Source organism: Sphaerodactylus townsendi, linkage group LG10, assembly GCF_021028975.2.
Source record: "Sphaerodactylus townsendi isolate TG3544 linkage group LG10, MPM_Stown_v2.3, whole genome shotgun sequence".
Taxonomy (NCBI): Eukaryota; Metazoa; Chordata; class Lepidosauria; order Squamata; family Sphaerodactylidae; genus Sphaerodactylus; species Sphaerodactylus townsendi.
Genome location: NC_059434.1, coordinates 8353149 through 8379762, shown reverse-complemented (window position 1 = coordinate 8379762; position 26614 = coordinate 8353149). Strand labels below are relative to the sequence as shown.

General features: G+C 45.6%; 1 protein-coding gene across 1 annotated transcript in view; it reads right to left on the bottom strand.

The window, feature by feature from the left end:
- The window catches only part of SLIT2 (slit guidance ligand 2), a 376356-nt gene that overhangs the window by 15081 nt on the left and 334661 nt on the right, over positions 1-26614 (bottom strand). The window contains 5 exon segments of the mRNA XM_048508707.1: positions 780-910; positions 3975-4230; positions 4331-4468; positions 14665-14758; positions 21177-21203. Of these exon segments, the coding sequence (XP_048364664.1) occupies positions 780-910; positions 3975-4230; positions 4331-4468; positions 14665-14758; positions 21177-21203 (646 nt within the window).

The window sequence follows — 26614 nt, the reverse complement described above, 5'->3', positions numbered from 1 at the left end:
CTTCTAGTCTGTTGCTAGCACAGACTTTCAGTGACCCTTCTAACTCTCCATCCCATAATCTGAACCTGCTTCAAGTTGCTTTTGCTCTAGCCCAGGGATCGGGAACCTTTTCCCCTCAAAGAGCCATTTGGCTCACTCTCTACTCGCTCGCAAGAGATCACTGTCAGCCTCTACACTATCTTTCACTTGCTTCCTCTCAAGCCACTGCCCACTTCCACCCTGCTACAAGGCTCGTAGGGTAGGTGAGGATAATAGCTGTGTCACAACTGAAGGGTCGTGGGTGGGAGGCCTAGCCGACCATGGGTGATGGTGGATGGGCTTAAGACAATGGGGCCGGCGGTTCTGCCTGGTTGGACACTGAGAGAGTCACAGCAACTTTCTATCTAGCCACATGATTCTACCCCATAAGCTTGCCTACCTCTGTGTTGGACTACTAGATAGTGGAGTTTGCTTTCACATAGTTCACATGCACACACACAAGTCATCTACCCACCTATGTGTAAAACACGTGCAAATTTGAGTTCCCGAATTCAACACAGCCAGATGGGGAAAGGACAGCTGAATTCAGAAGTATTTGCCCAAAACTGCTTCAAGTTTTTCATTCTAGGGGTCTGGCATTCAGTGGTTTGAAAGAAGCCAGATTAGACAAATGGCGTCTTCTGTTTCACTTCCGGTAGTAAAGGGCTGTCCGAAACGTTCCACAGCAACTAGCTTTTGATTTACATTTGGGCTCGTTGGGCACAGACAGATGTGCTGAAGATTTGTACGTATAGGCTCACCTGTAGATGGCAGACGCTGGGTACGATCCTGTATCATAGCTGACCCTCACTCGCCCCCGATACAGTTCCACGGCTATATGATCTTGGTCGCCTTTATACAAAAGGATCCCACTGTCCTCGTTTGTAGCAATCTGATAATGAATTAGATTTTGTGTTAGAAGATAATGAAGCTACTCACAGAAGTTTCACTGCTAAAAAAAGCAACTGCTATCATTTGACAAAACCATTCATTCATTCAACCTTTATTTGGCATAAACAACATAAAATCACATCAAAATCACATCAAAATGCAAACTTGCAACATATAGCAAATGAAGTTGATTCATACATACTGTTGCTTATGGGATATTTCCAGCAGAAAGTTCACAGTCATTTTACAGATTGTAGCATCAGAGTTATTTAATAAAAACAATAGTCTGCTTAGTTCATCCAGCTCGCTAGGTATCATAGAAAGCAACCTAGAGTATTTGGACTCTAATGCTTCACGATTTGGGACATCACACAGAACAATTGAAGCCCATACTTCTGATTGATTTGCACTCACATGAGCAATCTCTGTAATACTACATTTCTATATTGTCATATCTACCTTGTAGTATGGCTGAAGGGAAAACATTGAAGCGAGCGAGTGAAAAAACTCTTCTCTGGTCTGGATTGGGCAGATGATACAAATAGGAGGCCATTCTGTTATGTTGTAAGGAGATTGATAGATGTAAAGGTGAACAAGTTTTCCTCGCTGCCAGAGTTAAATAGTTCCATTCTCTCTCCAACAATTTTTTGTTTTAATAATTTATACGATTCTGAACAAGTTAAAGGTAGAAGGGAGTCAAGAGGTATACCAATTGATTCGATCTCCCTCTCTATCAGTGAGAACCATGATTTACTCTGGATATCTGATAGTATTAAATGAACCAGAGAGTGCGTATTGTATGTATAGTGCAAATGTAGCCAAAATTTGAAGGCCCTCGACCAAGCCCTATAGACTAATGAATTTTGGCCCAGTTCTAAGCAGAGAGCCGCATAACATACGCAATTTGGAAGGCCCATGATTTGTTTCATCAAATTTTGGATTGCACCATTCACAAAGTATATGTTTCTTTGACAAAACCAAACGTTTCTTTATGCTAGTGCCATCAATAGCGGTTTTGTATAACAAGTTCTCTCTCCTTTTTGTCGTCAAGTCACACTTGACTCATGGCAATCCTGTAGAGTTTTCAAGGCAAGAGACATTGGGACGTCATCGCCTGCCTTCATATCATGCCCCGGAATTCCTTGGAGGTCTCCCATACAAATACAGGGTCAAGGCTGAGAGGGCGTGACTGGCTCAGAGTCACCCACCAAGTTTCCGTGGCAGAGCGGGGATTCGCAGTGTGGTGTAGTGTTTAAGAGTGGTGGACTCTAATCTGGAGAACCGAGTTTGATTCCCTACTCCTCCACACGAGCAGCAGACTCTAGTGAACCAGATTTGTTTCCCTTCTCCTCCACATGAAGCCTGCCAGGTGACTTTGGGTCAGTCACAGTTTTCTCCGGTTCTTCCCAGTCCCATCGCATTCTGACAAAATGCACACTGGCTGGTCCTGCATGGTAGGGCTGATGGGAATTGTAGTCCATAACATCTGGAGTGCCAAAGGTTCGCCACCATCCTGGCAGGGGCTGATGGGAATTGTAGTCCATAACATCTGGAGTGCCAAAGGTTCGCCACCACGGTTATAGGGTGTATGTTAGTGGGGAGAAGAAGGGAAGGAGTTTGTAAGCTGCTTTGGGACTGCTGACGGTTGAGAAAAGTGGGGTACAAATCCAAACTCTACTTCTTCCCAGATCCTAGTTCTACACCTTATCTGCTACACCACACTGGCTCTCAATGATTTCTCTAAATGTTGGAAAATTATCGCAGAAATCCAGTACGGTGGCAGCCATCAATGGTGGAACATCAGAGACCATTTCATGAAGGCACCAAGTCTACACTCGAAAAGAGCCAATCAGAGATCCTTGATTAGTGTAGCTATAGCTGTTACTTCTCCCACCGCTTTTGCAGTGGAGTAGCTGACAGTTGCCAATTCTGTGTCTCGCACAAGTTACTGAGTATTTCTTTTTAGCTCCTTGAATCTGAAGCTGGTGGTAATGCCATCTTGAGCCCATTTCCCAAATAGTGTCAGATGGTTACATATATTGTCGCCATCATTTATTGGTCTACTATCTGATAGTGGTACTTATCAAATTTATTATATATCTTTTTAAAATTAGGTTGTTTTAATTATAACTGAGTTAATTATATTTAAAATTTTATACCTTCGGGACCGCATTACCCCATATGTCCCTTCTAGGCCTCTGCGCTCAGCAGAGGCCAATTTGCTGCTAGTCCCCAGCCCCTCCATGATGAGGCTGGCCTCCACACAGACCAGGGCTTTTACGGCCCTGGCCCCTGCCTGGTGGAACACTCTACCTCCAGCTGTCCGGGCCCTGCGGGATCTCGGTGAGTTTTGCAGGGCCTGTAAGACTGAGTTGTTCCACCGGGCCTTTGGAGTAACCAGCCGCTGAGTTGTGCCCCCCCCCCGGTCATGGGTCCCCAATATCATCGGGACCCATTATTGAGACCTACAGGTCCTAATACCATCAGGACCCACAACCTCTCCCTCCTCCTTCTAGGAGGATTAGGTTTAGGTGGGATGCCATCTTAGTTGTTCCACCGGGCTTTTGGAGTGTCCTGCCGCTGGTGTGCCCCCCTCCCCCTCCCCTCCCCCCCTCCCCTCTACTTTAGTTTCCTGTGCTGAGGTCCCTTACCACCCATGGGACCCCTCTTCTCCCCTTTTTGGGAAGGTTTTAATAAGGATTTCGTTACGGACGCTATTTTTATATGCTGACTGTTGTGTTTTAAATGGTTTTAATTGTATGTTGTTTAATCTGTTGTTCACCGCCCAGAGCCCTTCAAGGGTGGGGAGGTATAAAAAACTCAAAAACAAACAAACAAACAAACAAACAAACAAACAAATAAATAAATAAATTTCAGACAGTAGACGGGTTCCAATTTTGCGGGTTCACATATGCCGAGACAAAATGTCGTGTTGTTACTGATCTGTAAATCGTCCCGAGTCAGTTTTGGGAGGGGCAATTAAGACATTTGAGAAATAAATAAATATATGCATGCTTTTAATTGGATGCACTCATCATACCAAGTATTTCATCCCCATTCAGTGCCCCCTTGAATTCATCTGGAGACTGGATATTTGTCTGATATTTTAATCTTGGCTTGTATGACCCAGAGTAGGACTCTTTGTTCACAAAATGTATGCTGACCAGCTTCTCGCATTTATCGCCCTGGTAACCCGACAAACACTGACAGACAGGCTCATTGGCTTTGGTGATACACTGGGCTCCATTTTGACACTCGTAATTATCACACGGACTGGTGCGAGGCAAGACCATCGGTGGGGAAAACTCACAGAAAAGACCACTGGATGCAAACAAAGACACAATTATGTCACAAAAGTCACTCTTCGGACACAGGGGCAGGCTTGTGGCTCTGCTGGTGATGCCCACAAATTTGCTCTCACCTATACCCTTCAGGGCATCTGCACGTGTAACCGTTCACCGCATCAGTACAGTACGCTCCATTTTTACACTTATTGTCTTGGCAGTCGTCAAAGTCAATATCACAGTGTTCCCCTACATAGCCAGGTATGCAATCACATCTATAGAGTGGGGGGAAAATGGCAAAAGTCAATGCAAGACTTAACAATTAAAGTAACAGGCTTAAGAGAAGAATGACAGTGATGTAATTCAAAATGCAGTGGTGTTCGGGGAAAAAAATTAACACGTTTTCAGGATGGATTTGTGCCACCCTGGTCTTTCAATAAAAAACCCTTCAACAGCTTGCTTCTGAAAGCTGATAGATTGATTGAAGGCCTCGCTTTACTTGAGAGACCACAAGTTAATGTATGTAGGTTATGTCTCGTTTGCTATTCTGCCTGATTATTTGACATTATATCAAATATTCAGAGTGTACATCTTGAGGGCTCCCATGAATCATTCTGACAGCTCTTCTTGGAATTACAGTTACACACAGAATTTTCAAAATGAGCCAATATGTAAGCCCAGACAAATATGAGAAGATTTTGCTTTGGCGGTGAATGTTAGCGGTGAATGTTGGAAGCAATAAACGGACTCTGTCTTGTTGACCAGTAGTGTCTATTGATAGGCATCGAAGAACCCAGCTTGACAAAGCCAGCTCTGGCGAGCGTGGCTTTTGCTACCCCCTTTATTCCGATGTTAGTCCCCCCTCCCACTTTCCCAAGAAACGTGAGAAGAGCTAGTTTGGAGCTGAGGCGCCCGAAGGTCAGAGACAGATAGAGAGCCACTTGGCATCCTGCCCACACGATATAATGGAAACAATCCTAGTTCTCATGAGACCAAAGTGTTGGTGGAAAGCCTAGCTATCTACTCAGCATGTGAAGCCATAAAGTAATGATCAAGGAAAGAATGCCCCGGAATGGCAGTGGTAACATTCAACAGGCTGGTTACATATATCCTGTAGCAATCACGTTGAGTTAGGAATGCATCTCAATCACCTAGATACAATCCCCCCGACAGTCAAACATTTTCACTTGCAAACAAAGCTGGAAACAGCAGCATATGTTGCATGGCATTAGCATGGTCAGAAATGAATTTTTCATCCGCAACAAAAATGAAAAATGAGACAGAAGGTCTAAGGAAGTGAGCTCTGACTCATTCAATACTTACATCGGAATAAATTTTTTGTTAGTCTTTAGGGTGCTATTGAACGTGCGTCTAAGTTTAGCTAGGTTACCTACAAAATTCTAACTCATTTCAAAAACAATTATTGTGATTTTAAAGTGGTTCTGATTTTATATACTTTCCATTAGAAGTCCCAGAAAGAATATAATTTTTTAATAAAGAACCAACCTTGGATTCCCACCCCTTCTCAAACAACTCAGGCCTTGGACTTCCCATTATTGTGTCAGGGAGAAATCCTTAACAGATCTACTCAGTTTCATTTTATTCAATGGGGCTGTCACTCAAGGAAATGTTTTTAAGGTTGCATCAATAGTCATCATCAAGTCAACGAGCAACAATAAAATGGCAGTACAAAACAGCAAAAACTTCAATATTATCAATATTATATAACATATTTCCACCAACAGCATGATCACAAGACCTTATAACCTCAGCTAAATCAACTATGGGTGATTTCCCACAGTACATTCTGTAGGGCTCGACTTGCGTCCGCTGGAATTTTTCTTCATGAAGTCAACTCGCTGTCATTCTGCACGTGTCGAAGCCCTTCCTTAGCCGAGCGCTCAGAGGGCTGGGTGAGCTATGCATGTCTCCTTCCCAAGTCAGACATCTCTATTGGCTGCCACCTAAAAGTTACACCCAGCCTCGATTCGCCATTAATCCTCACATCGCCGAGTTCATCTCTCCTTACCCGAGCTCAGTGGGCAGGGTCGACTCTGTGCGTCATCCACCCCTCTGCCCCAATTGGTTCCCTTTCCCATGGCGATTATGATTGGCTGGCCAAAAACGCGCCTTGATTGGTTAGAGGGAAACTAAGCCTTGATTGGGCAGAGACAGGAACAACGCGATTGGCTGGAGGGGCGAGTTGAGTACAACACAAGCATGCGCTCGACACAAGTTCACCAAAAAGTATTCCCTCTGAGCAGGGATTGAGAAGATCCGGCTCAGGCGAGTTGAAGGAGAGTCAGACTTGTGTCGAAATCTGCAGCTGTGCGGACTACCCGGGCCGAACACAAGTCAAGCCCTGCTGGTAATGTACTGTGCGGAATCACTCTCAGACTCATTCACTTGCTCATCTTCCAACACAATAAACGCCATCACTTATCAACAATATCCTTCTATCCTGTACATTGTAAAAACAGGTCGGTTTGTACAGTGAAGAAGAAATGGATACAAATATGATGTTAGAACAGGTAGATACGAGTCTTGCAGCATCTCAGAGAACAGCAAGATTTTCAGGGTAGGACCATTCAAGTAAGAGTCAAACCTCCCACTGTCAGATATGCAACAAAGTGAGTTTTAACTCTCAAAATGTTGTGCCCTGAAATCCCTGTTGGTCTCGAAGGTGCTACAGGACTTGAATTGACCAACACAGCTTCCCTCTGACAAAAAAAATAAATCTGATGTTAAAAATTGCAATATCCGAGAGCCATTCGATTACTCTTGTAATCTTCCAGGGCATTCTGTTGCTTATTTAAAAATAAGGAGAAATAAAAGGGCTGCACCAGTCACAGGAGATCAAAAATAAGGGAGAAGGAGTTCTTTTTTCTCTCCCAAGGAAGCCCATTTTTGAGAATGACTTATAACACCCTTTTTGCGTAAGTCTGCTCCACAAAAAGGGGGGATTCTTAGGCTGAAATTACACTCGGAGTTGACTAAAGATCGCTCCGCCCTCGGAATGCCCCCTCCATGCCAGTGCAGTCCCCAAGAGTGCAGAAGCAACAGTGTGGGGGCAAACTTCCGAATTTGGGCGCTGTGGAGTTGCGTGGCACCCTGAGGTATGTCATGACCTGAGGAGTCAGGACGAAATGTAAACCCATCCTTTGGATTGCACATCTTGTTCAGTAGCTTAAGTTCAGTTTGCTTATTTAAAAGTCACTGTTCTTCCACAAAAGAGCGTCAAATGGAGAGTCCAAGACAAAGTGGCTGAATTAGAATTAAGTTTAATACTACTTTTCCTCTACTAGTTCATAGCAAGGAAATCCCATATCTCACTCATTACATCTTGTTTATCTTACTCTTGTAGATGTTGATTAGTTCAGCGATACCTCTGTAACTTCCTATTGGAACATCTTACCTGGTTTTACGATGCAGTTTCCTAGATTAGATTGCACATTAATTCTACTTCAGCCATCTAAGAACAGTTTCACCCATTCTGAGTGAAGTGGATACTTTGTGGACTGGGTTGGTTTTTAACCCTGCTTCTCTCTGTAGCTTTACCCCTGTGGGCTGAAACTGACTGGCGGATTTTCCCCAAGTGATGTTCTTTGGACTGTGCCCAGAGGTGGGATCCAGCAGGTTCTCACCAGTTCCCGAGAGTGGGTTTCTAATTATTTGTGTGTGCCGAGAGGGGGTTACTAATTGGGTCTGCTTTTCCATTAGAAATTCCATGAGGTCCCAAAATCATAAAGTCCTGTTGTTTCCTATGTGACTGGTTAGCGAAGGTAGAAAACAGGATAATTCTCCCTGTTGGGCTGTTTTAAAAACATGTTTTAGAAATATGGTAAAGTTCCTTGTTTAAGGAAAGTATCCTTCTTTTGATTTCTGGAAACAAAACTAAGTATTTGAAAGTATTAAGTATTTGAAAGGCAGTCAATTAGAGGAGAAGTAGTTGTTTCTGTTGGCAGTAGACGATAGGACTTGCTATAATGAGTTTAAATTATGGACAGAAAGATACCAGCTGGAAATCAGGAACTTTTTTTTTACAGTAAGAGTTTTTTACAGTAAGAGTAACAGAGAAATTATTAATGCCCCGCCCTCGGAATGCCCGACCACGCCCACGTCATGCCCCGCCCAGCCCCATTGGCGCTATGTCACTGTTTGAATCCCACCACCATAGGAACCTGTTACTAAAATTTTTGGAACCCACCACTGACTGTGCCATTATCTGACTGAAGTGTTTTGAAGAAATTACAGTCTTCGTTTTATTCTCCTAAACTGGGTCCGACCTTTTTGTACTCCTCAGTTGCTTATTTTCAGCGTTTAGCTGCAAGTGGAATTTAAATGGGGGCACTTCATACGGCACCTAATAAAGTATTATGTTCTCCATGGAGATGCATCGCCATGAAGAAGATCCTACTCGGAGGCCGATGACACATCTGCTGCGCAATGGGGGCAATTTTTTAAAATTTATTTTTATTTATCATTCGACTTCGATTCCTAACCTTAACCCTACCCCCTTATGGCTCAGGGCAGTGAATAACATTGATATAAACAACAGGCATCAATAGTCATCATCAAGTCAACGTGCAACAATAACATGGCAGTACAAAATAGCAAAAACTTCCATATTATCCATATTATATAACATTGTATAACATATCATAAAAGCACATTGACGCAAGACTTCTTGTATGGAAGTATTTCCTTAAGCCCCGCTTTCGCTTTCTATTCTCCCCGTGGCAAGCAAGACCACTTCTAGCATGAATTTAATTTTGCTTCACAGTCAGCGCTAGATTTACCAATGAGCACAGCTTTGCCCCAGACCTCTTCCCTCTGCCCACAGCCAGCCTACCTGGTCTTACCTCCTCCCTTGAACTGCTTTGCACGCTTCATCCTTGCCCTCCTCTCTATTGCCAACTCCTTCCTGCTTCTCTAAATGTTTGTATCGATACCTCAATATAGTAATAACAGAGAGTTGGCTTTTACAAAGGGACAGCACATGCAGGGTCTCTTTCTGGCTCCACCCTACATCCCCACTCTGCTTTTAAAACTTTCTTTCAGACAAGCTTCTATTTTAAAAAACAAGCCTCTTGCAGCAGCAGCAGCAGCAAGAGAGAGTGAGTGAGTGGGAGTGTGTATATGTAGGTAAAGGGAGGGGAAGAGAATATCAGTGAGATCTGTGCCTTGAAGGCTGTTGATGGGTGGAGTTAAGAGAAGCAACAAAATAAAAGGCTGGTTGAGATACAGCAAGTAGTTGTGGGGCAGGCACTGTAAACAGAGAAATGCGAGGAGAGTCTTCTGGGATTCTGTCAGAGGTTATTGATTCACTGTTTTAATAACTTCTTGTTTACTTGGGGCATCCTCTGTCAACACTCATGAATAAATCATATCAGTACAGGGAGGTAGTTTAAATATTTTGTTTTAATTTGTAGGAAACCAAAGCCACTATTTTTTTAATGCTATAACACTTGTTGATTTTGTCAGATTTCAGAAGTTAAGCAGGTTCAACCCTGGTTAGTACTTGGGTGGGAAACCACGGCCCTCTGCGGCTGAAATTATATGAACAGTGATTACTGGTGAAAGCCAAAACCCCTCAGAATTTCCCCTAACCATCTCCACCATATCAGCTTACATCATAACCCTGTAAATTCTACAAGTGTTTAATTTAGCTGCTAAGCCTCCTGAAGTTTTATCTATTATACAAAACTTGTATCCTGCATTTCTGCATCCTTATAAAGGCACCGAGGCAGCTAACAAAACCATTGCCCAGACCTGGATGGCCCAGGCTAACCTTGATTCCATCAGATCTCAGGAGTTAAACAGGGTTGGCCCCGGTTAGTACTTGGATGGGAAACCACCAAGAAAGTCTAAGGTTGCTACACAACGGCAGGCAATGGCAAACCACCTCTGTTTGTCTCTTGACTTGAAAAACCTTTTAGGGCAGTGGTTCTCAACCTTCCTAATGCCGCGACCCTTTATTACAGTTCCTCATGTTGTGGTGACCCCCAACCCTAACATTTATCCATTTTACAGATGGAGAACACTGATGCAGAGAGCCTTAGGTGATCCCTGTGAAAGGGTCGTTCGACCCCCAAAGGGGTCCTGACCCCCAGGTTGAGAACCACTGTTTTAGGGTCTCTATTAGTTGGCTGTGACTCGATGGAAAAAAATAGTAACAGTTAAAAATAATGGTACAGTGGAACCTCGGTTTTCGTTGGTAATCTGTCCGAAAAGTATCGATGAAAACCGAAACCGATGAAAACCGAGGCAAACTTTTCCATAGGACTCAATGTAAATCCAATTAATCCGTTCTAGGCACTCCAAACAACATAAGGTAACAAAGATGTAGGTAACGTCTAAATATCTGGCGAACACGTCGCGAACTGGGCAGCCAATTTAGGGTTTATGGCATTTTATATATTATTAAGGAACAATGTTCATCACATACACCACATCATATATCTATCTCATAGCAACAGAATTTCATCATTCACTGTTGTATCATCACATGAATTATTTTTCTCTTTTTCTATTCAATAATTCCAAACATAAACAGCGTCCCTTCCAAGGTGTTTCCACACTCATTCAAATCTGAGGTTCTTGCAGTTGGATCACAAAAGCTCACCATAAATATTATGGTCTTCAATTCTATGCGGATGATACAACAGTGAATGATGAAATTCTGCTGATATGCGAGATAGATATAGTATGATTTCATAACAGCGTGATGAGCATTGTTCCTAATATATATAAGTATAGAAATACCAAACCTAAATTGGCTGCCTAGCAGGTGACGTGGTTTAATGTAAGTTAGTAATTAAACAACATGTAAATTCAAAACACATTTTTGGTGAATAAACATAAGGTTGCACGCTGAAAACAGTAACAAACAATAAGACTAGGACCAGTTTCAGAGCCAGTGGACCAATGTCGCACCAGAAAGCTGTCCAAAGAGGTCTGTTTCTGACGCCTCTTTAAGATTTGTCTGAAATGGGTAAAGACATTGTCATTACAAAGGTTGCAGACACGGCCTGCAATAGCTTTCTCCGGGTGATTTTTCTCTGACAAACCCCTGCACCTTTAGTGCAAATCGATGAAAACCGGTATGTAACCGAATAGAAAATCCCAGACAAATTTTTCACCGAAAAAAATCACGAAAACCAAAACCGCTGAAAACCGAAGGTAACAGAAAAACAGAGAGGTTCCACCTCGTAGTTGGTTTGAATATTTTTGTAGGCCAGTTGACACTTTTCCGCCTCTTGTTCTTAATCCTTCATCCTTGCTGGTAATCAACTATTTATTCAAACTCTGGGAAAAGTAGTAATCATACTTGAAGAAGAAAAAGATGTTTACCAGAGGTGGGATCCAGGAGGGTTCTCACAGGTTCCCAAGAGTAGGTTACTAATTATTTGTGTGTGCCGAGAGGGGGTTACTAATTGGTGACTAAAGTACGCGGATTTTTGCCTGGTTACTTCCCTCCTCTCAGCAGTAGCGCCGCCAGAACTTTGAAGCAGTCTGGGGCAGGAGGTGCACCGGCGCGCATGTGGTAGCCTGTGCCTGCGTGTATCTGCTCCCGCTCAAGAATCGGCGCAGTGGCTGGGCGCCCTTGCCACAGCCCCATCATAGAATGCCCTCGCTTCTGGAATGCCTGGTCGGTTCTCATCAGGTTCTATCCAGTTCCACCTGGCACTAATACCACTGTTTGAATCCCACCACCATGGGAACCTGTTACTAAAATTTTTGGATCCCACCACTGATGTTTACTTATTTGTTCATATCCAAAGGAAAGCCTCAACAGATCTTTAGCCTCGTGATTGCCTTTTTATAAAAAAGCATGCTACCCCAAACGAGGTCTTCTATAAAAGATGAGAAAAACAGCACAGGAGATATTGGGACGCCTTGGATTTCACAGAGTTATCTAGGCAGTACATAAAAACCAAGTGAACAAATCATGAACAAATCATGGCAGACAAAATGGTTTGCGTGGAACTGGATTTATCTTCTTATGCCTAGAGCCTAACTGGTTTGTGAGCTGCCTTACACATTTCAGACTGCTCTGAGTCTTTGTGAGAACCAAAAATGAATTAAACTTTGTTTTCAATCCCCCTCCTTGCAATTCTCAATTTTCCCAGCAAGGAAATGTTTACAAATAGTGTGTGGGGGTGGGGGGGGGGAGAGAAGAAGAATGATTTCCCACAATGCTTTAAGGTTGAGATGGGCTATGATAGCTTTGGTGGCTCCTCTCTTAAATTGTGTCCACCTCTGATGCCTTGATGGACAGAAAATATCCATAGTTTCAGAAGATAGCTATGTTGGTTTGCAAGAGACCTAGATGTGAGCTCTTTTTGTCAGGGGGATTGTATCTAGGTGATTGAGATGCATTCCTAGCTCAATGTTATTGCTACAAGATATAACCAGCCTGCTGTATGTTATCGCTGCCGTTCTGGGACATTCTTTCCTTGATCTTTGCTTTATGGCTTCACACACTGAGTAGATAACTAGGCTTTCCCCTGACACTTTTGGTCTCAGGGGAAAACGGGATTGTTTCTGTGATCTCGTGGGGACAGGATACCAGGTGGCTCTATCTCTATCTAGCGCCGACCTTGGGGCGCCTTAGCTCCAAACTAACTCTTTCTCACAGTTCTTGGGAAAATGTGAGGGAGGACTAACATTGGACTAAAGAGGGTAGCAAACGCCAGGTTCGTCAGAGCTAGCTTTGCCAAGTTTGGTGCTTTATGTATGCTGAAGGTGTCCCTGAAATTATCCATGCTGCCCTCTGGTCTTACAAATCCCTCACGCCAGACACAAATTTGACAAGCAACCTAAAAGGAACCGGCCAGCAGAGGAGCAAAGCGCTGGAAAAAGATGCCTATCAATAAACTGCTGATCAATAATACAGAGTCTGTTTGTTGCTTCAAGGTTCCAGACCTAACACTTTCGCACCTTCGAAATTCTGCGTGGTGTAAACATTTGAGAGTCAAAGCTCCGTTCATTCGAAGGGAACTCTGACTCTTGAAAGCCCCCGAAATCTTGTTGCTTCTAAGGCGCTCCTGGACTTGAATCTAGGACGGTGGTGGCGAACCTTTGGCACTCCAGATGTTAACGCCCTGGCCCCTGCCTGGTGGAACGCAGGGCCTGCAAAACTGTGTTGTTCCACCGGGCTTTTGCGGGGGCCGGCCGCTGAGCCCGCCCCTCTTATTGCCCTCTTATTGCCCTCTTACTGCCTGCGCACTGGCTATATTTTTGACCATCTGCCAACCCCCTCCCTCCCAGGGTCTGACCACTGGGGTTTGCTGCCAGACGTCTCTTGTTATTAATTATTTATTGAAGGTTACTGCTGCTATAGTTTTAAGGTTTTGTATTATTTTTAACTGGGGCTGTTCGATTTGTTTTATTGTGTTGTCTGTTGTTGTACACCGCCCTGAGCCCTTCGGGGGTAGGGCGGTTTATCAAATCGAATTATTATTATTATTATTATTATTATTATTATTATTATTATTATTATTATTATTATTATTATTATTATTATTATTATCATCATCATCATCAATAATAATAATAATAATAATAATAATAATAATAATAATAATAATAATAATAATAATAATAATAATAATTCCCAACAGCCCCTGCCAGCATTGCCAATTGGCCATGCTGGCAGGGGCTGATGGGAATTGTAGTCCATAACATCTGGAGTGCCAAAGGTTCGCCACCACTGAAGTCAGAAGTCGTCTTGTTTATTAAACTTCATCAAAATACAAGTTGCAAAATTCCCACACGGGCCTAAACAGTTTCAAAGAGAAGCCGGTGTTTAAATGCACTTAGAACAACAACTCACAATTGGCCTAATATGATTTCAGCACAACAAAACCCAGCACATAAAGCAGGTGCGGATTAGACCAGCAGGATGCCCAAATCTGATAATCTGAAGTCCATTAAAACTCACTTTTCAAGAGCGCATACTAATTAATGATAACAAGGATGTCGTTTAATTAAAGATTTGCCTCCCTGGTGATGAACCTCCTCCTTGTATCAATGTTTCCAATGTGTCTTGCTAAAGACCCCGTCTTGTAATTACAGCTTCATAATCCCAGCTTTAATTTAACATGATTATTCACTTCCTGGTCCAAGTCGCTGAAAGGATTTGGTGAGGATTTGACACAGAGAATAAAAAAACTCTCCATTCTTCATTGTTCCCACTTAATCCACACTGCTAGGAAACCGGTCACTCATCAGAGAATCTTCATGTTATTACACGGAGGGGTGGGACGGGGGCGGGGGGGGGGGGCTCCCAACTAGCAGAAGGAGAAACCTATTGAGCCATTCTTCGGTGATCACAACTCTCTTGAATGAGGGCTGACAGCACAATTCACCCGCCCCCCCTTTTGAAAACCAAGCCCGTGGCCATTCAGGAGCACAAAGGCACGATTAAAAACACAAACAAAGTAGACAATTCAAAGGCAGGGCTCACTTGTATCCTTTGGGTGTCAGGATGCACTTTGAGTCGTGCTGACAAGGGTTGAGGTCTTGGGCACAGAAGTCCAGCTTCTCTTCACACAGCTCACCTGCAACAAAGTAGATCCAGTCAGCAGAAAGTAAAGCCCACCACAGGACCCAAGAGGCCAAACGGGGCCACTATTTATTTCTATGGCAACGCACAGCAGCGCCAAGCGGCACTTGTGACCTCAGCTGGGGAAAGCATCGGGCAAAGAATTGTTGCTCTTGCTCAGGGGTGACATCTTGTTTTTCACCACTTTTTTCCCCCAGCAACTTCTTTTTAGAATACACAACAGGCTTTCACGGCCAGAATCACTAGGATGTTGTGGGTTTTCCGGGTTGTATGGCCGTGTTCCAGTAGCATTGTCTCCTGAAAAAAATACTACTGGAACATGGCCATACAACCCGGGAAACCCACAACATTCTAGTTTTATAATAAATGGTCAGTCTATTGCTTGGTAGACCCACCGACCAATCGTAGTGCAATATGGCTAGAAGATAAGAATATAAAGTGAAGAAAAGTTGATTTTTATACCCTGCTTTTCTCTACCATAACGAGTCTCAAAGCTGCTTACAATCCCCTTCCTTTCCCCAGAATAGAAGAAGAAGAAGAAGAAGAAGAAGAAGAAGAAGAGGAGGAGGAGGAGGAGGAGGAGTTTGGATTTATATCCCCCCTTTCTCTCCTGCAGGAGACTCAAAGGGGCTTACAATCTCCTTGCCCTTTCCCCCTCACAACAAACACCCTGTGAGGTAGGTGGGGCTGAGAGAGCTCCGAGAAGCTGCGACTAGCCCAAGGTCACCCAGCTGGCGTGTGTGGGAGTGTACAGGCTAATCTGAATTCCCCAGATAAGCCTCCACAGCTCAGGCGGCAGAGCGGGGAATCAAGCCCGGTTCCTCCAGATTAGATATACGGGCTCTTAACCTCCTACGGCACTGCTGCTGAATAGATATCTAGATGGGGCCAAGAGAGTTCTGAAAGAACTATGACTGGCCCAAGCTTGGTGTGTAGGAGTGGGGAAACAAACCCTGTCCACCTGATAAGAGTCTGCCACTCATGTGGAGGAGTGGGGAATCGACTCTGGTTCTTCAGATTAGAGCCTGCCACTCTTAACTATGAAGCCACGCTAGCTCTCCTGATTAAACACAAATATGTTCTTCCCCTTTCCGTTACCTTAAACACACAGCATAAATTAAGAATCCCTCTTTCATATTTTCTTTACAAATGGCTTTTTTTTGCAGATCCTCTTCAAGCCCCTTTTTAAAGTGAAACCCCCCCCCCCTCTTGTTATCCTTCCCCTTCTGGTACAAGCGTATTTAGGAACTATACGTGTGAAGTCCAAAATGGCTGCTGGAATGGTGTCACAAGGGGAGTGGGTGGATAACGTTTGGATGCCCAGGAGACTTGCCAATTGCCTCATCCACACAGCACTAACATGGACGCATTACTGGGACATCAAAGCAAGGTGTAGAAAAGCTCTTCTAGGCATCAAATGGGAACAATGCTAAAATGAGGTTCTGTTGTGGCTAAGAGCAGGTGCACTCTGATCTGGAGGAACCGGGTTTGATTCCCCGCTCTGCCACTTGAGTTGTGGAGGCTTATCTGGGGAATTCAGATTGGCTTGTGCACTCCCACACACGCCAGCTGGGTGACCTTGGGCTAGTCACAGCTTCTCGGAGCTCTCTCAGCCACAGGGTGTTTGTTGTGAGGGGGGAAGGGCAAGGAGATTGTCAGCCCCTTTGAGTCTCCTACAGGAGAGAAAGGGGGATATAAATCCAAACTCTTCTTCTTCTCCTTACTGAGTATCAACAGTTCTGTCAGCTGCTGATAGATTCCCTTTTCTCATCTCTCCATTGACTTGTTCAGACAAAAGGCTGGCAATCGTACATTCTCTGCTCCATATTTTGATTGCTTCCTTCCTGCTTCAGTTTATTTTCTACTCCTCCTTCCTTGCAGCTTGCCCCTTGCTGTATGTTTTCCTCCTATGCACCTCCCCATCTTCCATCCCTGTGCCTTGAAAAGAACATTGAAGCTCCCTATCAGCGATGCTCAGCCACGTTTGATAAGCCACGTCCCATATTCTCCTAAAGGGTTAATCTGCTCTGAACATCTTTTCACCCGCTTTCAAAATGCTAATTTTGAATGCTCATTAAGAAGAAGAAAAAGGGTTCAGATTTATACCCCACCTTTGTTCCTTTGTAAGGAGACTCGAAGGGTCTTACAAACCACTTTCCCTCCCTCTCCCCACAACAGACACCTTGTGAGGTAGGCGGGGGCTGAGAGAGTTCCGAAGAACTGTGACTAGCCCAAGGTCACCCAGCAGGAACGTGTAGGACTGAGGAATCAACCCTGGTTCTCCAGATTAGAACCCACCTGCTCTTAACCACTACACCATCCTGGCTCCCAAACCTCACAGCCCTTCCTTCTAGTTGTAATCTTCAGTGTAAACGGTCAACTGCCCCCAAACTATTGTCAGTTATACTGTCAGGCAACAGAAGGAGAACCCATTTTATTTATTTCTTTATAATTGGTTTTATATACCGCCCCTCCCCCGAAGGGCTCTGGGCGGTGAACAACACAATAAAACAATAATTACAATAAAACCCCATTAAAACAGCAATTAATAACGTTACATTGGCATCCAACGTCAAAACATAAATTACATCATCAGCCCCGTTTCAAAGAACTGTGCAGTTGATTCTGTGAGCTGAGGGAAATTTGGTCTCAAATATTTTGGGACTGCGGCTCCGTACCACATGGTGCTGTTTTCTTCATAAGCAGTTTGAGTTGTGACATGGTGTCGGGGTGTCCGCAACGAAGGGGGAAATGGCTGAAATTCTGTAGGATACCCATAGCATTCAATGCACTTAAAAAACAACCCTATGGATCCTTAATCCTGATCCTTAGATACTGACATAAGTCATCGTTCAAATGCATTCATAATTTACATTCATGCCAAAATGATTCTTTGTGAACCATAAATGAAGAAGTGCTTTCCTTAAGAGAAGATGCTTACAGGAATTGACTGGATTACAACAGATTATAAAAAATAACACTTCTAGAGTATTGCTGAAGGCCGGAATCAACTGGCTGTTGTGGGTTTTCCAAGGCTGTGTGGTCGTGGCCTGGCAGTTTTCGCAAAAACTGTATCACACCAAAATCATAAACAGAAACACAGCCTGAAGACTATGGGGCGTGCATTTTGGGGGGGGGGGGGAATCGGTAAAATTCAGATTTGATTTCCCCTGGCTTCAGAGATTACAAATGCTGGGCCTTTCCCCACTCTCCACGATCCCCCCTATGCCGCACGCCTGGGCGTCCCCACGACCCCGTGCTCTGCGCGGGGTCATCAAAAGGCGCCGTTTACAAGAGCGCCAGGGATGCCGCGCGCTGAGAGGGCGCGACAGCGGCAGCGTCGGGGCGGCTGCGCTGTCGCCGCCCCTGTCGTGGGGAGTGACGGGGGACCCCGCGCTATTTGAGGAGAGTAGCGCAGGGCTTAAGGTAAGTGGGGAAAGGCCCGCTGAAATCCTTTTGATGGTTCAGGTTTACTTCTGTTCCCCCACCCACACTGGATTTAAGTGCGTATATTTCCTTTGGGGAACAAGGGGTCTTCCTGAGGTTTAATATATTGCTGGGTCCTGTAGATTTCTGGAAATATTCAGGACTATTTGGTGCTGGCATTTTAAGGATCCCAGGCCTGGTTTTTTCCCCTAAAGGGTTTCTCAGGCAACAGTAGGAAGTAAAAAGGAAAGCTTTCGGCCCAGGGAAGATGGCTCTTGGCTGGAGTGAGTCTTGCCTGGCCCAGGGAAGGTAGTTCACAGCTAGCACAAACCATGCACAGGGCTTAACTGTGGGTCTGGCTGACTCCTTTTCCCTCTCTTCTTTTTCAGGGGTCCACAGAACTGGACCCATTTTCACAATTTGCTTGACCCTTGGGCAGTTTTTAGTGGACAGGCAGAACTACGTTCCCTGCCATTTTGGTACTGTTTAGTTTAAAACTGGCCAATTCACTCACTCCTTCCAATAAAAAAGTCCTCCTTATGGAATAACGGTACCCAAATAATTCCAGAATCCCAGGGGAAAAAATTCTTTGTTTCCAGGGAAAACAAGCAGCCACAGTGGCCAAGGAAGCTCTTGGTTGGCCTCATTGTTGCACAGACTATGTTCCTTTAAGGATCCCACCATGCTTATCCCTGCTTCTCTTAGGCTGTTTCTGCACAGCCAGTGGCAATGGCATCCCACTGGCTTAAATGAAGCCAATGGGGCGTCAGGACTGCTCACACTGTCCCATGTGGCAGCCCTGACGACGACGCTGCTCACAAGGGCTGCTCTGCATGGAGCCGCCCAGGTTGTGTGCAAGGGACTTACTTTGCCCGTCCTGTTCATTTCCGAGCGGCTGAACAGATGTGCCCACGCTGTCCTCCGACCCCTGGGGGTCAGACAGCAGCGTGGGCGTGTCTTTGCAAGTGCCTGGAGCTGAACAGGATGGCAAGGTAAGTCCCTTGCACACACCGAGGGGCTGAAAGTGGTGCCCTCACGCTGGTGCGGTTTGCACTGCGCCGGCCTGAAGGCACCACTTTGCAAAATCCTCGCTTGTTGAACAAGGTTTAAAGCGGCGCCTTTGTGCTGCTCCAGGATGGGCAGGACGGCACTGCTGCGATGCAGCAGCGCCTCCTGTGCGAACAGCATCCTAGGGACAGCGTTTTTTCCATCCCTGGGGCGCTGTTATTTGGCCATGCGGAAATGGCCTAAGCTTGAGGGTGGAAACTACAGTGCCCCTTCATATGACAATGTTCTTAAACCAGCTGCATAGGGCCCAGAGTGCTCCAAAATGGCCTCCGAATTGAAGTCTCCTTCCTTCTATGCAACTTTCTGAGAGACCTCTGGAAGCCGAGCTGCTGACCTACTCTCCAGGGGTATTGGCTGAATTCTGGTATGTTTGTGGTAGAGGTTTTAATTGCTTTGAGGATCATGACGGGTTTATATTTTAAGATATTTTCACGTCGGCGACAGAAAGATTTTGAAGAACCTTTAATCAGTTACAATGGTTGTAAATTAGATAGTACAACTCTGGCTTGTATAATTCTAACATTACTTTTAAAAATCTACAAGAGCAAGATGTGTCCCCCTTCCCAGGGAAACGCATGACAAAACACCCACTTTATGCCACATTCGCTAATTTTGAAAGAACTCTATGAGTGCTGGACCTTGGGTATATTGCAGAAGAAGAGTTGGTTTAAATAGAAGAAGCGAGAAGAAGAAGAGTTTGGATTTACATCCCCCCTTTCTCTCCTGCAGGAGACTCAAAGGGGCTTGCAATCTCCTTGCCCTTCCCCCCTCACAACAAACACCCTGTGAGGTAGGTGGGGCTGAGAGAGCTCTGAGAAGCTGTGACTAGCCCAAGGTCACCCAGCTGGCATGTGTGGGAGTGCACAGGCTAATCTGAATTCCCCAGAGAAGCCTCCACATCTCAGGCGGCAGAGCGGGGAATCAAACCCGGTTCCTCCAGATTTGATACACGAGCTCTTAACCTCCTACGCCACTGCTGCCCACTTTTCTCAACCTTTAAGGACTCTCAAAGCAGCTTACAAACTCCTTCCCTTCCTCTGAGCCCCACCTACTGCCCCTCTTAAGTTGGTGGGACTGAGAGGGTTTTGAGAGCACTGTGACTGACCCAAGATTGCCCAGCAGGCTTCATGTGGAGGAGGGGGAGACAGAATTGATTCATCAGATCAGAGTCCACCATTGATGTGGCAGAGTGGGGAATCAAACCTGGTTCACCAGATTAGTCTCCTCTCATGTAGAGTAGGGGATCAAATCTAAGGTCGTTTCCCCACTTACCTCGACCACCCTTCGCTGCGTGCTACTCCCAGCGCGTGTCATTGCTGGCGCACTCCCGGGCTTCCCCATCAAAAGGTGCCATTTTGAGGAGCGCCAGGAATGACGCGCGCTGAGGGGCATGACAGCGGCAGCATCGGGGCGGCTGCGTTGTCACCGCCCCTGTAGTGGGGAGTGCCGGGGGACCCTGCGCTACTTGGGGAGAGTAGCGTGCAGCAGCAGGTAAGTGGGGAAACGACCTAACTCTCCAGAACAGTTCTCTGCTGCTCATGTGGAGGAGAGGGGAATCAAACCCGGTTCTCCAGATTAGACCCACCACTCCTAACCACCATCCACGCTGGCATGAATACTCTGTAAAATGAACAATTTCCACTGCTTGAAGCATCATACTAGTAGACTTCAAACAGACGTGTCAAGCAGATCAGACACACGTGCATTAGCTTTAAAGAAACCTGGGTTAGAATATCAAGACCCACATGCAGAACTCTTGACAGACAAGCAGTACCAAAGCATGGTTAAAAGAACTGGAATGATTCGGGAACAAAACGTCAACGCTCGCTGGCCATTTCAGTAGCTGAAATGGAGGCAACTGATGTAAAATGGAAATGAGAAACCAAGGTGGTGAAAACAGGCTTAAGAAGGCAACTGACCTTTTTCCACTTCGTTCAGATTAGCAGCTTGTGGTAACAAAGACAGAAGAGACAAAGAGGCTGTTTACGTGGCCGCAAGAAAGCACAGCACAAGGAAGTTAAGGCACAATTATCAGCAGCACGGAAGTCAGGTCGGAGCCATGAAAGTGAATGGTTGCCTTTTATTATTTTTTTCCCTATCGCTGAACAAAACAGACAGAAGCAATATGTACTACTGCTGGCCAGAGAAAGAATGTAACTGGTAGACCAAAGGCATCTGCAATCTTAATGCTGGATGATGACGAACACTAGGAGACATGACCAGATAATCTAACCCCCAACTGTTAAGAACGTCAGAAACTTTTTAAGACTACAGGAAATAACGTCAGTGGATTTGCAAGTGTTTTATTTTCGTATGTTTCATCTACGAATCTGCTCTATATGATTCCTATTATTTTGATCTACAAGGATTTCACCCAGCAATATGTTGTTCTTCACAGCACTGGAACAGAATTCTGACGGCTGATAACCAAAGGTAAGCCATGCTTTCAACCAAACACCAGATGGCACTTGAAAGGTGTTGGTGTTTTTTTTAAAACCCCACCAAAACATACAAGACACATGGAAAGATAACATTTTATTTTCCATTTTAGTTGGAGTTCATCGTTAGTGCTTTGTGTATTCCCACTAGAGGGCACTACTGTTTTTCTGAAACTAAAAGAAAAAGCCTGCCAAGTCTATTTGGCAAGAGTTGGAATATGAAGGAATGAAGAAGGAATAAAGGGTTGGAATATGAAGGAATAAAGAAGATTCTTGTCAGATCTGGGAAGCTAAGCAGAGTTGATGCTAGTTGGTACTTGGATGAGAGACCATCGAATAAGTCCAGGGTCGTTATGCAGAGGCAATGACAAACTACCTCTGAAAAACCTATGGGGTCGCTGTAAGTCTGCCACGACTTGATAGCAAAAGCAAAGAAACAAAGAGCTAAATAAATGAAATTTCTTAGAACTGATCCTAATGGTTCTCCCATCCTAGAACTGGCCTTCCATCCTAGGTCGATAATGCAAGTGCGGAAGTTCGAGCTGCATTCGACCTAAGTGCTCCGCACAACCACTGGGATCGACGTGGTTTTGTACCAGCTTCGCCCCGTTTAACGGTCAAATTTCCAACTCCAGTTGGGAACTACTACTTTTTCAGGGAACCACGCTCGAACTCAGCTCGATTCCAGTAAAGTGCGGAATCTCTGGTGCCAGGAGTCCCCCATTCAGCCAATCACAGCTGAGTGTTTCAGGCATGTGTACAGCTGGCCAATCAAAAAATGCCACCTTCGTCCCTCCATTCCTGCGGCAGTTTTTTTATAACGTGTGTAGGGATAGACGGAACATGGCCATAGAACAGTAGCCAAACAGAACGGAGCAGCGAAGAGGCACAGGATGATTCCGCCCTTCGAGCTGGGATCAAGCTGGTTGCAGTGGGGAACAACAATGGCTTCGACCTAGGTCAGTACCCTTCTCAGGGAACTGGGTCGAACCTATTTTACACGTGTGCGGAATCGCCCCTAGAGATGCTCCAAGTTCATGCTCATTCCGCCTTCAGCAGCCTGACTACCTTAGATAATTCTAGGTGGATTCAACACAGCATATGTATAATGCAGCGCTTCCCAAATGATGGGTCATGATCCGGAACTGGGTCACGAAAGCAGAGCGCCTTCCAGGGTTCCTTTCTCCCCCTCTCCCCCTTGTTTTAGCTTTCAATTTATGTACTGATATTATTCATAATTTTATTTTCATTACAGGTTTGGTGACTAAATTCTCTCCAGCCCTCCAGCGCTGCTCTGGAGGGCTGGAGGGACACGCCCATGCTACCCTCTGACCTCCAGGCCACGTGGAGCCGCAGTATAAGGCTGAAAGAGCCGCATGCGGCTCCGGAGCCGCTGGTTGGAGACCCCTGGTTTATATAATATCCTACATCAGTTTATATTTGGCCTATGAGGAATCCACCCTAGACCATTCACTAGGGACTCACACAATGTATATGGTCCATCTCCAGATGCCCTTTCCTTTGCAGGATTAAAAACACTCTGTAGTCCTGAGCACAGTTACAAAGTTGCTCACAGAACAGAAGGGGCAGCCTTTCAAAAGAAAGTTTTAAAAACAAAACAAAACCAGGCTTCTATCTTGGAAATTTAAAAAAAAAAAGAACCCCTGAATGTGAAACTAAGGCTGTTTCCGCACGGCCACGCTGGGGGTTGGGTCGGTGTACATGACACCAACCTAACCCCCCGGGACCGTTCGCACGAACGATCCCGGTTGTGGTGGGGAAGACGGCGCAGCCTCCACGCAGGCTGTGCCGTCCCCCAAACGTCTTACTGTGTCCTCCGGCGCATCGCACAGGACAGGGGACACACACACCCGCCCTGCATGACAGCTTGGAAGTCGCAGGGCGGGGGGGCGTGTCCCCTGGCCTGTGCGACGTGCCGGAGGCCGGAGGACACGGTAAGGCGTTTGGGAAAGGTGGGGGAATGGTGCCTTCCAGCCGCTGCCGTTCGCACGGCAGCGGTTGGAAGCCGCTGTTTTCCAAAAACCTCGCTCAAGGAGTGATGTTGGGAAACAGTGGCTTCGCACCGCTGGGGGGGAGCGAGGGTGGCGCGGCTGCGATGCAGCTGCGCCCTATGCGAACAGCTCCCAAGGGATGGCGTTTTTGCCTTCCCTAGGGCGCTGGTATTGGCCCGTGCGGAAAGGGCCTTAAATACTGGCAGCTCAATCAATGACAGTCAGCCCAAGAAGTCCACATTTCAACGTGCTGATTCAGAGTCTTGTTCTTAAAAGATTGTTCCCAGTCTTTCTCCCTCTGCTGATGATATCGTGATGGTATCATGGAGGTCTGAGTGGCAGCATCAGGAAGGGAAGTGGAAAGGGCCTAGCTAGATTAGGGGCTGCCCTCTGCCTTAGACAGATCTCAGATTATGTAGTTATGCCAAGACGGCACTCCAGATGTTGGTACCACACTGAGCTACAGCTTCTGATGAATGATTACTGAACCATTTTCTCTTTTTCACCACCCCTCCTGCCACTCCACGTCCCAACAGCACAGAACAAAACTGTACAAAACAAGACAGCAAATCTACCACAAAACGAAAACGAAAACGGTTGACTCTCTTTCCCCCCATGACTTTGGAACGCTCTCCTGATTCTTGTCGTGATTTATGGATTGCCCTTATTTTAACTGAGTTACTTTTCACGATTACAAAGTGTAATATTGTTCCCCACTTGCTGATGGATAAGAGAACCAGAGATCACTCTGGCAGGAGTCAACGATCTCTCCGCCACATTTTCCTTAAAGAAATCAAAGCTCCTTATTTACAGCTCAAGATCTTTAGATCAAAGGAGCTTTTAAGAAGGAAAGGGAAGGAGCAAAATTAAAAACAAAGAAGAATATTAAAACCTCACCGCTTTGCATCAATGGGCAAAACAATCAGATTATGCTGCTCCAGCATCACTGAAAGCAGGTATTCCAGCTGTGGCTGAGAATGGCATGCTTGGAAGAAGAAGAAGAACAAGAAGAAGAGGAGGAGGAGGAGGAGGAGGAGGAGGAGTTTTGGATTTATATTCCCCCCTTTCTCTCCTGCAGGTGACTCAAAGGGGCTTACAATCTCCTTGCCCTTCCCCCGTCACAACAAACACCCTGTGAGGTAGGTGGGGCTGAGAGAGCTCCGAGAAGCTGTGACTAGCCCAAGGTCACCCAGCTGGCGTGTGTGGGAGTGCACAGGCTAATCTGAATTCCCCAGATAAGCCTCCACAACTCAAGCGGCAGAGCGGGGAATCAAACCCGGGTCCTCCAGATCAGAGTGCACCTGCTCTTAACCACTACGCCACTGCTGCTCTCAGAGTTGGAGAACTATGACCAGTCCAAGGTCACCCGGCAGGCTTCATGCGGCGGAGTGGGAAAACAAATCTGGTTCACCGGATCAGAGTCCGCTGCTCAGGAGGAGCGAGGAATCAAATCCAGCTCTCCAGATTAGAGTCCACCTCTCTTAACAACTACACCATGTGTGTCAGTTTAAAGTCTTCATTCAGAGTGTGTAGCTTCCACTACTCATATTCCTCATGTATTATTTGCCAGCAGATGATCAGGGGCAAGGCATCCTGTGGTATTTAATCTGACTGAGATCATAGAACAGGACACTTCTGAAAGTGAGAGACCAGCCAAGACACAGGGAAGGGTCCTGTATCTACCACTGACCAGACAATTTATACTTAAAAGCGTAGTCTTCAGTATGGGAATGTACAAAATAAAAAAAAATACTGAGAGCTCCCTACATAAAAAAAGGCTTGTTATTGATTATGATAACAAGTAACGATCCACTAAAGCAGCCATTCTCAACCAGGGTTCCGTGGTACCCTGGGGTGCCGTGAGCATGTCCCAGGGGTACCGCGGCAACACTACCGCCCCTCCCCCCTCATTTTTGTGGTGTCTCCCACCGGTGCCAGCAAGGACATGGAGCTGGCCCATGGGGCAGGGCCTGCCACAAGGTCAGCAGCCACTACCACCCCCAGTGCTTCCCTTCACCCTGGGAGGGGAAGGTGGGGTGTGTGGCAAGCAGGGGCAATGGGAGGGGACGGTGGAGGGTGGCGGCAGGGAGATATGAAGAGTGAGGTCAAGGGTACCCTGACCTCGAAAAGGTTGGGAAACACTGCACTAAAGTATGATCCACTAAAATCTTTCATATACAAGAGGCCACCTTTCCCACTATGTCAGATCCTCAAAACAGATCCTCCCTTTGGCAAGGCCAGAACATCAGAATATGCAATACAAGGGGGGGGGGGGCACATCTGTTGCAGACATAGTGAAACCTAAAAACAGCTTCAACCCAAAGAGGTTCTGGCCGACAATATTGAGAACATACACAAAGAACTTGCAAAGTGCAGCCACCAAAAGAGGAAGAATCGGATTGAAATATTTATTTGGTCACTGGCACACTGGCAGAGGACAATCAGTGTATTACCGGTGCTACCCAGATTTCTCCTTGTATCAGGATTCCTTAACCTAAACCCCTTTCCCAGCTGCTACAGATTAATCTGTCACTCAGACACACAATGAAAGCACTCCTGCTGTGTGTGAGAAATCCGATCTCTGATATTCAGACTCATTGAGGAAATGATGGACTGTCCTGCATATTGAACCAAATGAGGATTTTTTCCTCTGTCTCCCCTCCATCAGCTTCCTCGTCCCCACCAAAATAATGTTTACATTCCCATTTTTAAAGCCAGTATGAATCCAAAATTATTCCTAAGTCATTTCTCATTGGGTACTGTGTGGTTTCCGGGCTGTATGGCCATGTTCTAGCAGCATTCTCTCCTGACGTTTTGCCTGCATCTGTGGCTGCCATCTTCAGAGGATCTGATAGTTGGAAAGGAAAGCAAGTGGAGTATATATACCTGTGAGTAAAGGCCAATAGG